Source organism: Vombatus ursinus, unplaced genomic scaffold, assembly GCF_900497805.2.
Source record: "Vombatus ursinus unplaced genomic scaffold, bare-nosed wombat genome assembly UNPS02014793.1, whole genome shotgun sequence".
Lineage (NCBI taxonomy): Eukaryota > Metazoa > Chordata > Mammalia > Diprotodontia > Vombatidae > Vombatus > Vombatus ursinus.
The window spans coordinates 5,962,363-5,978,154 of NW_020954571.1; the positions used below are offsets into that span (position 1 = coordinate 5,962,363).

The window sequence follows — 15,792 nt, forward strand, 5'->3', positions numbered from 1 at the left end:
TATAGTGTGAAATGTGGGTCTACTAGACTTAATTTCTATCAGACCACTTTACTATTTTCCCAACAGTTTTTGTAGAATCATTAGTTCTTGAACCAATACTAGTAATCTTTGGTTTTATCAAACACTACCTCTTTTACTTCTTTATACCTTATCTATTCCACTGACCAACCTTTCTGTTTCTTATCCAGTACCAAATATTTTGACAATTATGACTTTGTGATATAGTTTGAGATCTGGTATTCCTAATCTCCTTTTCCTTCTACTTTTTTTTCTGTTAATTCTCTTGCTATTCTTGACCTTTTGTTCCTTCAGATGAATTTTGCTACAATTTTTCCAGTCTGCAAAGTAATCCTTTGGTATTTTGATTGGTATGGTACTAAATACATAAATTGACTTGGGTACTATTGTCATTTTTATTATATTTGATTGGCCTACCCATGAACAATGAATATTTCTCCAATTATTTAGATTTCTCTTTGTGTGAAGAATGTTTAGTAATTGTGGTTATATAGTTCCTATGCATGACTTAGTAGGTATACTCCTGAAGTATTTTACATTTTAAATGGATTTTTTCTTCCTACCTCTTCCTGCTGAATTTTGTTAGTAATATATAGCAATGTTGATGATTTGTGGGGGGTTATTTTATATCCTATAACTTTGCTGAAGTTATAATTTGTTTAGATTAACTTTTTAGATGACTTTCTAGTGTTCTTTTAAACAAACTGTCATGTCATCTGCAAAATGTGGTAATTATGCTTCTTTTTTTTTTTGCCTATGCTTATTTCTTCAATTTCTTTTTCTTATTGTTATACCTCTTACATCTAGCACTATATTGATCAGTAATGGTGATAATGGACATTCTTGCTTTATCCCTGATTTTTTTCATTTTTGATACTAGTAATTTTTTTCTTTCTTTTTTAAAATTAGACTTGCTAAGGGATTATCTATTAGGGAAATGATTATTTCTTTCACATATTAATGACTAATTATTGAATTAGGATCAAGGTTTTCCCCTTTTCTGCTTCCTCATCCAGAAATCAACCAGTGTGGGAAATCTTGCTCAAAGCCTCACCCTGGCTAAGATCTAATGAAAGATCACAAAAGAAATTCTAAGTTTAGGAGAATGGATGGATTCCTGCTCATTGTGTTTACTCAGACAGGTCTGGGAAAATGTGGATTCTCCCTTTGGTCAGACAGGTAATATGGAGCTTGATAAGTCTCTTTGACCAAGGCTTGGGTGATCCAAGTCACATACCCCCAAGTCCCTCATTAGAATAAGCCCACATCTCATACTTGCATTTGAAGTTGTCTACACTATGGACTAGATGCCTTCAAATACTTTCTTGTCCCTAATGATTGCATGGAATCAGTCTTTGGACATCTGACTAATTCCTGGAATATATTCTGTCAGATGTATTTTTTAGTCAGCTTAACCTTGTTAACTCATTCCTTCAGGAGCATTCATATCCAACACCAAGATCACCCTACAGTTCAACCCTGTGTCCAACACCAAAAAAAGTCCAAGGCTGAACCTCAAACTAAATCGCAAAGGTAGTCTTCTGATTTTGTAAATTGTATGATCTTTGATATTCATGTCATATATCCATACTGAATTTATTGTGGAATATAGTATAAGTTGTTGGCCTCAACCTAGTTTCTGTCAGACTTCTTTACAGTTTTTCCAGCAATTGTTTTCAAATAGGAAGTTTGTTCCAAGGTAGTTTATGTTTCTGGGATTTATTAAAAACTGGGTTATTGAATATCATTATTTCTCATTCCTCCTTATCTAATTTGTTTCATTGATCTGCTTTTCTGTTCTTTAACTCATACCAGATATTCTCACTGACTACTACTTTGTAATATATTTTGAGATCTGGAAGTGGTATTCCTCTTTCCTATTTCCCCTCATTATATTTCTGAATATTCTAGATCTTCTTCTTCCTCCAAATCAATTTTGTCATTATTTTGTTTTTCTTTGTGAAATATCTCTCTGGCAGTTTGATTGATATAGGACTAAATCTAAAAATTAGTTTTAGTAGCATTATCATTGTTAATCATATTGGCATTGCTCAACTATGAGCAATGAATATTCCATAATTATTTAAGTTCTTTATTTTTGAAGGATCATTTTTATACTTGTTTTTATACATGTGCTAAGTATACTTTGGTAGATTGATTCTATGCATTTTGCGGTTATTTTGAGTATGATATTCCTATTATTTCCTCTTGGGTTTTGCTGTTCTTATATAGAAATGCCATTGATTTTTGTGGGTTTGTTTTTTAATGTGTTACTTTGCTTATGCTATTGATTATTACATTATGATCAGTAAAAGGTCTATTTACTATTCCTACTTTTCTGCATTTGTTTTAAGGTATTTATGCCCTAATATATGTTATTAGTTTCTTTGCTGATTCACTAGAATTTTCTATTCTTTTTTTTCTTTTCTTTTTTTTTTCTTTTTTTAAGCAATTGGGGTTAAGTGACTTGCCCAGGGTCATACAGCTAGTAAGTGTCAAGTGTTTAGTCTGAGGCTGGATTTGAACTCAGGTCCTCTTGACTTCAGGGCTGGTGTTCTATCCACTGCACCACCTAGTTGCCCCTAGAATTTTCTAAATAAACCATGGTATCATCACTAAATTGAGATAGTTTCATTTCCTCTTTATCTATCTTCATGCCTTTAATTTCTTACTCTCATTTATTGCTATCATTTCTAGACTATGTCTTATAACATCTAAGAATGTGAGCATCTTTGCTTTACTCTTGTAGTTATTGGAAAAGCTTCTGGTGTTTGTTTATTGCATATGAGAAAGCCTTAAATGTTATACTATAATCAATTAAAAAAGAATCAGATAAAGTATCTTTTACAGTTATGGCTAGGGAGTGAGTTCTTAACCAAACAAAAAATTAAGGAAATTTTAAAAGATAAAATAAATTTTTGGTTACATGAAATTAAACAGTTTTTGTATGAAGATAATAAATGTAGGAGGAAAAAAAGAAGTAGTCAACTGCAAAAAAATTGGTATCAAAAATCTATGAGAAAGGTCTGATATCTAAATCATATAGGCAACTCTTAGCAGCACATAAGCTCAAAAGCTGTTCCCCAATAGATAAATGGTGAAACGATATGAACAGATGGTTTTTACAACCATAAACTATTAACCACAATATAAAATATTGCTTCAAATACTAATAATAAGCAAAACCAATTTTTTTTGAAACGCCAAGATTTTAACTCACATTCAACAGATTGATCAGGATGGTAAAACATGGGAATAGTCAATGTTGGAGGGGTTGTGGAAAGAAAGGAATACTAGTGTACTAGTGGTGGAGCTGTGAATTAGCTCAAAAATATGGAAAACAATGAATAATTATGTGAAGAAAGTGACTTAAATGTCCATATCCTTTGACTCAGAGATCTCACTGCTAAGCATATACCCCAAGGAAGTCAATAGTCAAAGAAAAGGCCCCATATACATCAAAATATTTATAGCAACATTTTTTTGTCATAGCAAAAACTAAAAACAAAGTAGATTCCAATTGATTGGGGAATGGCTAAACCAGTTGAGGTACATGTGGATAATAGAATATTCATGTGTTATAATAAATTGTGAAATATATAAATATATTATAAAATTTTGAAATGTATAAAAGCATAGGAAGGCTTTTATGAACTGATATAAAATGACATAAACAGAACCAAGAAAACTGTATACACAATGATATAAATAGAAAGAACAAGAATAAAACAATTGAAGCTGAATGTTGCAAAAGTATAATGACCAAGTATGATCCTAAAATCCCTACCGGTTATATGTCACTCTTCCAGTGATTCTGAACTCCCAGTGGTCATCATTCAAATCCTATTTCTTATTCCCCATTGCCTGATCCCATATTCCCATTTCCTTCAACCTACCCTCCTCAAAATCTTACTCTAAAGCTACTGTGCCCTTTGGAATGCCAATTCGGTAGGCAACAAATTTGTTTTCATCTTAAATCTTTTCTTTTCCTATTCCTTCAGTTTTCTGGCTCTTACTAAGACCCAGCTCTGTCTTTATGGCATAACCTTCCTGGCCTTCTTTTGCACCACTGACTGCATTTTCACTGATTCCACATCACAGGGGAATAAGGAATATTCTGATTTCCCCATCTCAATCATATATTAACTAATGATATTTCGAGGTTTACTTTGTATCCCATTAGAAATTTTAAACAGAAGCTGAATTTCTGGCTAAATTTCTTGCAATATCATGGGTATGATGTATTTTTTTTCAAAATATGTTAATTGAATAAAATCAAATGATCTCTTCTCATTAGTTTTATTAGGTACTTACTATATGCCAAGCACTAGGGAAACAAAGTGAGAAATCAAATAGTTTATATTCTTGTTGAGGAAGACAACAAGGATATAAATAAATATGTGTATATATAATTACTTACATATACATAATATTTTAAAATATTCAAAATAAATACTAGTGGAGCAAGCACCAGCAATAGGCATGATCAGGAAAGCTCTCCCATAGAAAGTAGCACTTGAAGGAAATAAGAAATTCTAAGGGTCAGAGGTGAGGAGAGAGTGCATTCCAGGCATGAGATACAGCCTGTGCAAAGGCATAGAGATGAGAAGTGGCATGTTATGTGTGAAGAACAGTGAGGAGGCCAGTTTAGCAGTATTTTGGAGTTCATTAAGATGAGTTATGCACAATGAGGCTAGAATGGTAGTTTGGAGTTAGCAGGTAAAAGTTTTTAAATGACAAGGTTTACATTTGATACTAAAGGTAATAGGGAGCCATCGGGGAGTATCATGTAGGAAAGGGACATGTCCAAATTTATAATTGAGGAAGATCACTTAGGCAGCTGTGTGGAGGATAAATTGTGGAGAGGGAAGACTTGAGAGGTAGACCGATTAAGAAATCCCCACAGTAGTCAGTATTTAAGGATAGGACCTGTTTTGGTTTTCTCTTTGTACCTCTAATGTTTAGCACAATGTTTAGTACATAGTGAATGCTTAAAAATTGTTCATTGAATCAGTGGCTAGGAGGATAGATGGATGTGTCGTTCCTAAGAACAAACCCTAAAATCTGAAATGGTTTTACAAAGGAATTTATTAGGTAGTTTGGTAGAGGACAGTGAGCTGGGAAGGAGGTGTGTCTCTCCCCCATCCAAGCTCTGGAAGGTTGACATTATAACATTTTAGACAAGGGTGGCCCCACTGGAATGACATATGTACAAAGTTAGGCAAAGTTGCAGAAAGGGCAAGGTATATTGAGATGGATATGAGTCAATATAAATATTCGATTCAGGCAGCTAGGTGTGCCTTATATAGAGTGTGGGGCCTGGGGTTAGGAAGACTCCTCTTCCTGAGTTCAAATCTGGCCCCAGACACTAGCCGTGTAATTCTGGGCAAGTCACTTATCTTTTTTTGCCTCAGTTTTCTCATCTGTAAAATGAGCTGGAGAAAGAAATAGCAAACCACCTCAGTATCTTTGTCAAGAAAACCCCAAATGAGGTCACGAAGAGTTGGACACGACTGAAAAAAGATTGAACAACAAACTGAAAACATTCAATAGAATTTGGGTAAAGCCAAAACACGAGGGAACCCAAAACACCAGCTTGGGTAGATCTAAAATGAATCCTGGTTGTGGGAACCTAAAACAAGAATGCTTTGGGTAAATCCAGAACCTGGGAGGATCCCAAAATACCTTGTAGCCATCCTTAGCTTTCCTGGAATTACTGAGGTCAGGGTGTGGATAAACCTTTAATCACATGAAGTTGGATTTCAACAATATAATAATTTTTCCCAAACAATATATAAATCATTTCCCCCACACATGGATAAGGAGGAAAAGCCTTGGAGTGGAATATAGAGAATAGAATTTGAGACTAGGCTGCAAGGACCTGAGATTAGAAGAAGAGTTACAGCCCTGGTCCATGACTTAGAGCCATGAAGACCTGGGTTCAGATTCTGCTTCATTCACTTCCTAGTGATATCACTCTTAGATGGATAAATCCCTTAAACTCTCTTGGTCTTAGCTTATTGTAAAATGGGGATAATGATAGTACCTACCTTTGTTGTGAGACTCAAATGAGATAATAGAGAATCTTATGTGCATGCAAACTATCATCATCAGTACAGGAAGGGGAAAGGGAATTTATTAAGCACCTACTATGGGCCAGACACTGCTACGTACTTTATCAACATAATCTCATTTGATCCTCACCAAAACCTTTAGAGCTAGATGGTGTTATTATCTCAACTTTCAGTTGAAGAAACTGAGGCACTTGCCCAGGGTGACACAGTCAATAATTGACTGAAGCTGGATTTGAGATGAGGTCTTCCTGATTCCAGGCCCAACAGTCTTTCTATTACATCACCTAGTTGCCTGTAATTGGGCAAATCTCTTTCCCTGTCTGGGCCTCAATTTCCTCCTCTCAAAAAGGAGAGGGATGCAGGGCAGCTAGGTGGCACAGTGATAGAGCACCGGTGCTGGATTCAGGAGGACCTGAGTTCAAATCTGGCCTCAAACACATAACACTGGGCAAGTCACTTAACCCATTGCTTATATGAAAATAAAAAAAGGAAGGGGTTGAGCTAAGGGCTATCTAAAATTCTCAGCCCCAATAAAGTCTTGTGATTCTGTGTTCCATAGGCGCATTGATGTCCCTCTCCTGACTCCTTGGCTTGCACCCATTGTTTGGGATGGAACTTTTGATAAGGATATCCTGAAAGAGCAGTTCCAGGACAGGAATATCACCATTGGATTGACAGTATTTGCAATCAAAAAGTAGGTACTGGGTTCTGAAGGGCCTATGTAATTGGGGGAGGAGAAGGACATTACTTCACAGTATAGAAGGAAATGCATCTTTTGTTTTCAACTATATTGGTTCCAACCATATTGGTCATGTTTTTGTTTTTGTTTTTGTTTTCATACATCTGGAGCAAGCTTGAGGATGGCATTAATGTTCTGTGGTTCCAGGGAAGGCTGTCCTTTAGTGGAGGTGGAGCAATCACCTACATGATAGGATTGGAAGTGGCCCTGCATCAGGCTTCTGAAGTGGTCTGTTGCTGAGTCTGAATGGAGGCTTCACAGAAGAATCTGCGGGTTCAGTAATACAAAGCAATGGTCCTTTAATTGGAATGTTGTGACTTTATTGGAGACCTCCAAGGCTGGGAACACTGTGGGGAGTCAGGACAACAAGAAAAAGAGCTTAGTCAGTATCCCACCTTGAGTGGCAACTGACACCTTCAGAACTAAACAGGGAAGGACAGGTAAAGAATTCTACAATGGAGGCTGTCAGGGAGACTCAGGCACAATAGTCTTTAGGACGTAGGAGAATGAAGTCTATGATGATCCTTTGAGGGGCTGAACTCAGGTGTTGGAGTCAAAAACAGAACTCCCCGAACTCCCAATATGATCATGGTAGAAATGTTGAGGTCTGAGAGGTTGGGACCCCTCAAAGACTGAATGAATTCACAAACTCAAGCAATCTTTAAGTCAAGTTGCAAAAAGTTTATTGTTATGCTTTTCAGCAGGCAAGGATTCTTAAGGATCCTGCAACCTTAAAGGAATATAGTTAAAGTTTGTATAGTATAAAGTATAATAAAACATGTGTCAAATATGCTAACTAGGTGATTCAGGACAGGATTAGGGAGTGGTTAAGGAGTGGTCATTTGTTAAAGGAACATGCACTTCTTGTATCTACTGCGCAGACGTTTTACCCAGAGTTCACTGGGAAAAGCCCACAAGGGGGGCCACACGGAGGTGTGGTTTTAGGCCTGCTATGTCACTAGGTTAACTAGTGGTCAGGGGTAACTGAGAGGTGTCCAGTCTGCCTCCAGTCAATGTCTTGTTTGACAAAATAGATGTAGGGAATACACATATACCTTAGGTCTAGAATACAGATAATGAGGAGTCCAGGATGTAGATAATGAGGTAGGGCGGTAGTATAGATAGTCCAGTGGGTAAGATATCTTTATGACTCAGTGTAAAGTCAGTTAAAACTAGTAATTCCTTCAGGTACTGTTTGTTACTGTACCAAGGAGAGAGATAAGAGTATTGCTGGGGCGCACTCATGAGTAATTGCTAGGCACAGTGTCCTTGGGCTGGGGAGAAATTGTCAGAGATAGTGTTTCTGAGGCTAGGGAGAAATTGGGGTCTAAGTACAAGCACCCAAACATAAACACCCAAGCACCCCATCAGAAGGATATAGGTTTCTAAGTGATTAAAAATAAACAAATGCCAAAACTGGGCTAGGCCCTTTATACGCATGGCATAGAAATCATTATAGGATCATGAAAATGATCTCAACTGGATAGCCAGCTGAGGGAATGATTGGAAGTAAATGAAGCAGAAGTAAAACAACTTTTTTGTTGGAGGACTCAGTCTACACTAGGACTGATAATAAGTATTCAAATTTAATTCCAATTTGACAATCCACAGTAAATTCAGAGAAATTTCAAGCAGTTTTGTTTGTGTTATAATTTATGATTCCATATTCAGGAAATCATGCCTAATTTGTCAAGGAGTCATAAATTTAGCCTCTTTATTTTCAATGCAATAAATCTTAGGAATCCTATTATCTCTTCTTTTTACTTTTATAGTTCAGATCAAAATAAAAAAGGATTAAATAAAGACTCAGATACCTTAATAGGCAGCTAGGTGGTACAGTGGATAGAAGGCTAGGCCTGGAGTCAGGAAGAGCTGAGTTCAAATTTGACCTCAGACTCTTACTAGCTGTGTGACCCTGGGCAAGAGGTTTAACCCTGTTTACCTCAATTTCTCATAAAATGAACTGGAGTGGCAAACCACCCCAATATCTTTGCCAAGAAAATTCCAAAAAAGGGTTCATAAAGAGTCAGACACCACTGAAAATGACTAAACAACAACAACAAATATCAGATATTTTTAGGACCTTCCTATTCATCATGAAACTGAGTTTTCAACCAATTAATTAAGGGTGGGTTGACCTCCTCTTAAAAGATCTAATCACACATAAATGAACAGTTTTCCAGTATTGACACAATTCATTCAATACAAAAATACCAAGACTTTGAAGGCAAAATCTTGGTATCCTTTTACCGCCCCAGTGTGCCAGTCAGAGAGGTTCCAATTTTCCTCCTTTTCTCTCTTGTTTTAATATAGCACTGCAGGCTCCAAATATTTGTCTTTTTCTTCTTAAGTGCACCAGAAATGTTTCTTATTTCTTTAGTGGAGTCACCCATAGTATACCAGCTCTATCTATCTAGAAGATTTACAGGTTTGGAGCGAATAGTGAAAATACATATGCTAGAGTTCCTTTAGGCAAGAACTGGAATGTACCCTCCTGAAGCCAGGTCATCAGGCCTGCCCACAGGACAACTCTGCTCAATAGAGAGTCAGATTAGATGACCTGTCCCCATTGTAAACAAGTGAGAATGACCAGGCGAGGCTTTTTTAGGGTGTCCCCATTACCTCTTGTGAACAAGCCGCGTGACCATTCGTAAGACTTCTGGGAGTTGGAGCCTGGAGAAAAGGTCATGAATTCTAGAAGCACCAAAAGAGAGGTGGGGTGACAGAAACAGACAGTGGAGATGATCAGAAATGATCATACATCACACATACCCCAGGAGTCTTCAGACACTTGTTTCAGGTTATTGAGTAGTGCTGATGGAGTTCCCTTGGAGGAGGTGAGCCTTTAGAAGCTCTCCAGGCCTGTTAGGGATCCTTTTTAAGAGACACTCACTACAAGTGAACAGACAATATAGTTGACTCAGACAGTCCCTCTAACAGCAAGCCTCTTTTCTTGTGAGCCTGATGTGTTTTGTTGAATGGATGTGATTAAACAGATATTCCATACAGAATTTTACCTCTGGGAATCATACATAATGGAACAGAAATAAAAGATTCTCTGACTTGTCCAAACCTGCTTCACTCCACCCACACCCCCCTGTCTCCCACAACAAAAAAAGAGGAATCTAGATGTCTTTGGACAGGTATGGAATGTACAACTCAGGAGCGTGCTGGTAAAATGTTTAATCTGCATCATTCATATTTTCTCCATCACTTTCTTAAGTCTCAGCCATCAACAAACAATAAATCAACCCCTGATTTATAGTATTTACTGATTTCTGAGGTATAAATGCTCACCCAAAAATTTAACAATTGGCTCTAAGGAGCTGTAGGAGCTGCCTCCAGCTCACCTCTCCTCAAGCTTCTCTGTGGTTGACATCCTATACAAATTCAGTCCTGGCCTTCAGCTCTCAACTTAGGGTACAGGTCAAGAGAAGCTTTATTTTGAAGCATGAGCTATCATAGGTATAGGAAGAATTTCCCCAAACTCTGCTTATTTGGGCTTTTTATTCTCTAAGAGAAATCACTCATCTTTGAAGCTGTTTGTAACTGGCCTTGCAAGCCAGATAGGACATCATTTTTTTTTTCTCTGTAATTGATCCAGAGCAGGATCAGGAACATTTCTTTAGCTAGCATTTGCTTTGGGAATGGAGCAGAGAAAGGACTTGGAGGAGGAGGGGGGTGCATGTTGGAAAGAACTCAACTGAAATATGTACTTCTGCTAATTTTGCCTGAAAAGGAATCACTTATAGTAAGACAAGGTAATAAGAAAACCCTTTTCTCAGTGCCTCTTCAGATCTAACACCTTGATCCAGTGTAGTCAGCTGACCACAAAAAACCTCAAATTCCTCTCTAATATCCATAATCTGAGTGAGCATGTCTGCATTACCAAACCACTCTTGAACTTGTGTTTCCTTATCTGTAAAACTGGGGCGATCATAATACTTTTACTATCTACCTTTCATAATTGTAAAGAACTTGATCTGTAAACCTTAAATTTCTGTATAAATATAAGTTGATGGTATCCTACAGAGGAAGAAACAGCCTCAGAGAGCAAAGTGATCATAATTGCGTAGCTATTTAGTGGCACAGTAAGGTCTTGCAACCCCAGGCTCCTGCTTCAAATCCTACTACTTACTGAATAAATGGCATGATGTCTTCTACTAAGTAATCCAATTTTTTTTTTTCCCTCCCTTCTTGACAGTACAAAAGAGACCTACTCCTTTGGATGTTACATCATACGTTCCTCTGGGGGCATTGTGATTGTATCCCTAAGAGAGTCAGCTGAATTATTGTTTGAGCAAGTAATTGTCCCATACTGCTATTGTTAGATTTTATTTATTCTTGCTTCTCTGTTCCTTTGCTTATACTGTTCCCTATGCATGGAATGCCCTCCTTCCATATCTGCCTGATAAAATTTTACTCATCTTTTAAGGCTCATCTTAAATACCACCAATTCTACAAAGTCTTCCCTGATCTTTCCAATTAGATTATAATGCTCTTGACCCCCTCTTTAGATCTTAATTTTTATTGTTGTTGTGCAGTTGTTTTTTAGTCGTGTTTGACTCTCCCTGATCCCATTTGGGGTTTTCTTGGCAAAGACACTGTAGTGGTTTGCCATTTCCTTCTTCAGCTCATTTTATAGATGAGGAAACTGAGGCAAACAGGGTTAAGTGACTTGCCCAGAGTCACACAGCTAGTAAATGTCTGAGGCCAGATTTGAACTCAATTAGAACCCAATTAGTAACTCTATTAATAATAATAGCTGACCTTCCCATAATGCTTTCAGAATTAGAAGGTAATTTGCATACATTATCATATTTGAGTGTCCTGATAACCTTTATCCTTAAAGGTTGATTTCTCAGATAATTTTATAGATATAGATGATTGTAAGTCATTTTACAGATGTAAAAACTCAGAACTGTTCAATGATTTCTTTGTGGCTACATACCTGGTAAAAATGTGAGGAAGGATTTGACTCTTTTCTTCTAAGAATCACTGAATGTGAGAGTTGGAAGGGCCCTCAGAAGCCTTCTAGTACAACCCTATCCCATAAGGAATCCCCTCTACAAAATACCTGCCAAGTGCTAACTTGGCCTCTGACTGAAGACCTCCAATAAGGGACTGAGCTGGGGAGTGGGGAGTATCTGAGATGCCTCATTCCACTTTTAGACAGGTCTACATGCCAGAAAGTTTTCTCAACATCAAATCTAAATTCTCGTCTTTGTGGGAGAATTTCCATGCATTGCTTCTGGTTCTGTCTTCCAAGCTGTTAGTTTGGCTAAAAGCTCTAAGCCCTCTTTCTCATTGCAAGTTGAATGTTCTGTCTTTAATGCTACACTGAAATGATTTTCATCCCTAATTCTGTATTGTATTATATGATAATCTTTTGACATACAGACACAAACACTATATTGTGGACTCCATGAGGGCAGGTACTATTTGTTTTCCATAGTTCTCAGCACAGTGGTAACTGTTTTAAAAGTATTTTATGATATTCCTGTGGAATTAATACTTTTCTCTTATTTGCTGGGGAATTATTGCCCTTAGGTATGTGGTCTTCTTGAAACTGTTTCTCGAAACTGCAGAGAAGTACTTCATGGTGGGATACAAAGTGAATTACTATGTGTTCACTGACCGGCCAGCTGATGTTCCAAAAATTCCTCTCCAAGAAGGAAGGAAGGTCATTACATTGGTGGTCCAGAACTATGCCCGGTGGCAAGATATCTCCATGCACCGGATGGAAATGATTAGCAATTTTTGTCATCAGCACTTCTTCCAGGAGGTAGACTACCTTGCATGTATGGACGTAGACATGAAGTTTAGTGATCACCTTGGGGTAGAGATCCTTTCCAACTTGTTTGGCACCCTTCACCCTGGCTTCTATGGAGCTCAACAAAAGTCCTTTAGTTATGAACGCCGGCCTCAATCCCAAGCCTACATTCCCAAGGGCAAGGGTGATTTTTACTATGCTGGCGGCTTTTTTGGGGGCAAAGTACAACAGGTTTATGAAATGACCAAAGCTTGTCACGAGGCTATGTCGATAGACAAGAGCAATGGCATTGAGGCAGTGTGGCATGATGAGAGCTATTTAAACAAATATCTGTTTCTTCACAAACCCACCAAAGTCCTTTCCCCAGAATATCTGTGGGATGAGCAGCTACTAGGGCGGCCAGCCTTCCTCAGGAAACTGAGGTATGTGGCTGTGCCAAAGAACCATGCTGAGATTCGGAACAAATGAAAGGATTCTTCTTATGAAGGAGTTGTTGAGGGATTATTTTAAAGACAGTAAAGCCAACACCTTCCCAGAAGTCAATTATAACCCAGCCTAAGCTGAAATTAATTTGAAAGCAGTTCTTTGACTCTAGTGTGATAAATTCAAAGAGTATTGGAATCAGGAAGACCTGAGTTCAAATCTTGCTTCCAACACTTACTAGTTCTGAGACCTTGCAGCAAATCATATGACCTCTCTAAGCCTCAGTTTCCTCACTGATACAATGAGGATAATGATAGCACCTGCCTCCCAGGGTTGTGAGGATCAGAATATATACATATATATATATATATATACACATGTATGTATATATTACATGTAAGCACTTTACATACAATATATGTTTATATATAAATATATAAGCATCATATATTTATATATAAATATATAAAAGGGCATATATGTGTATATGTAGACATACATGTATACACATATATAGTACTTTGCAAACCATAAAATGTTACATAAATGCTAGATGTTATTATTGCTATTATATTAATCAACAAGCATTTATGTAGCACCTACTCTGTGTTAGGTTCTGTGCTTGTATATGGCCATACAGAGATAGAAATGAAACAGTCCCTGCCTTCAAAAAACTTGCATTTTACTGAAGGAGACAATGTGTATGAATAGGAGCATATACAAAATGGATATGATATAATGGGGGGGAGAGGAAGAATCTAGTGGTTATAAATGAGAATTATTGTTTCCAAAAGAAAGGTGTATGGAATTATGACACATTCCCTTACTTTGCACAGTGTTGAAGAGATAGGGCACATTTTAAAGAATACTTTCATTTGCATAGTTCATTTGCATCCATTAACTCTGTTGAAACTTTGAGGCAAATGCAAGAGGAATTATTATCACCACTTGACAGTTGAGGAAACTGAGGCTGAGAGAATGAAGTGACATGCCAGGTACACCCAGTGAGATGATTTCAGAAGCAAGCCTCTCCCTCAGTTCTTCCTTCCTGCTTTCCTTTTATTCTGTCTAATAATTTTATTATTTATATTTCTTCAGTAGTGGGGTGGTGTATTTCCTTCTCTGATGCTCTGTCTGTTAGATTACATCATGTCGTTGACTGGCATGCTCTTTGGTAGCTTTAATGAAGCTCTGAGGCATGCTGCTTTCAAAGAGTTACTTTCTTCCTGTCAAAGTCAAGTCATATTTAAGCAATTATAATGTAGAGAAAAACTTTCAAAGTAAAAATGTGCCATCTTTCCAGCAGGCCAGATGATAACTTGATGCCAGTTGCCTGCTGGCAACAGACTCTTAGTGTCTTGTCAGTCACTCAAAACATATTCCTAAGTATATTAGACAGCAATCATTTGTAGGTGTTAGGTATATAGGTATTGTAGACATTTGCCTATATTTTGAAGGCTCTCATATGAACATAATAACCAATAAATAAATAAGCATGTATTTTTATTGTGTTGTCATCTATTATGTGCCAGGTGCTCTGCTAGATTCTGAGAATATAAAGACAAAATGAAACCATACCTTCCCTGAAGGAACTCACATATTATTTGGGGAGACAATATGTACCTATATAGGGAGATAGAAAATTTAGATAAAGTTGATGCAAGGTGATGAGGAGAGGGTATTAACAGCTAGGGGCATCAAGAAAGGTGATGCTTTGATATAAGGTAAGTTTGATGGGATGATACCCCAAAAAACAAAAAGGGTGAGAAAGAAGATTCCACTGGAAGAAGAAGGGGGGAGATAGAATGGGGTAAATTATCTCACATAAAAGAGGCATGAAAAAACTATTATAATGGAGGGGAAGATTGGGGGAGGGGTGGCAGGCAAAGCTTGAACCCTACTCTCCTCAGAACTGATGCAAAGAGGGAATAACATACACACTCAGTTGGATACAGAAATCTATCTTGCCCTATAAGGAAGTAAAAAGGGATGGGGATCATGAAAGGGGGGACTGATAGAAGGGATGATGGATTGGGGGAGGTGGTGATCAGAAGTAAAATACTTGTGAAGAGGAACAGGGTGGGAATAAGAGAGAGAGGGATAAACAAGGGAAAAATGTGGCCTTTATCAGAGATACTTGTTGCAAAAAATTTTTTTCCCATTTTTTTGCTTTCCTTTTAATTTCAGTTTCATTAGTTTTGTTTGTGCAAAAGCTTTTTAATTTTATATGATCAAAATGATCTATTTTATATTTTGTAATGCTCTCTATATTTTCTTTGGTCCTAAATTCTTCCCTTATTTATAAATATGCCAAATAAACTATTTCATGCTCTCCTAATTTGCTTATGGTATCATCCTTTATGTGTAAATCATGTACCCTCTTTGACCTTAACTTGGTATATGGTATGAAATGTTGGTCTATACCTAGTTTCTGCCATACTGTTTTCCAATTTTCCCAGCAGTTTTTGTCAGATAATGATTTTTTTGTTCCAAAAGCTTAAATTTGGGGGTTTATCATATACTAGATTACTATAGTCATTTACTACTGTGTATTGTATACCTAATCTATTCCACTGATCCACTATTCTATTTCTTAACCAGTACCAGATTGTTTTCCAGTACAACTAGACCACCTTCCTTCACATTTTTTTTCATCGAATCCTTTGATATCCTTGACCTTTGTTCTTCCAGATGAATTTTATTATTATTTTTTCTAGCTCTAAAAAATAATTTTTTGGTAGTTTGATTGGTATGACACTGAATAA

General features: G+C 37.1%; 1 protein-coding gene across 1 annotated transcript in view; it reads left to right on the top strand.

The window, feature by feature from the left end:
* ABO (ABO, alpha 1-3-N-acetylgalactosaminyltransferase and alpha 1-3-galactosyltransferase) overlaps positions 1-13,369 on the top strand; it is a 15,907-nt gene extending 2,538 nt beyond the window's left edge. Inside the window, exons 3-5 of the mRNA XM_027869643.1 lie at positions 1,456-1,551; positions 6,652-6,786; positions 12,382-13,369. Coding sequence (XP_027725444.1) covers positions 1,456-1,551; positions 6,652-6,786; positions 12,382-13,072 — 922 coding nt within the window. The 3' untranslated portion in view covers positions 13,073-13,369. The remainder of the gene's footprint in view (positions 1-1,455; positions 1,552-6,651; positions 6,787-12,381) is intronic.
* The last annotated feature ends 2,423 nt before the right edge of the window (positions 13,370-15,792 follow it).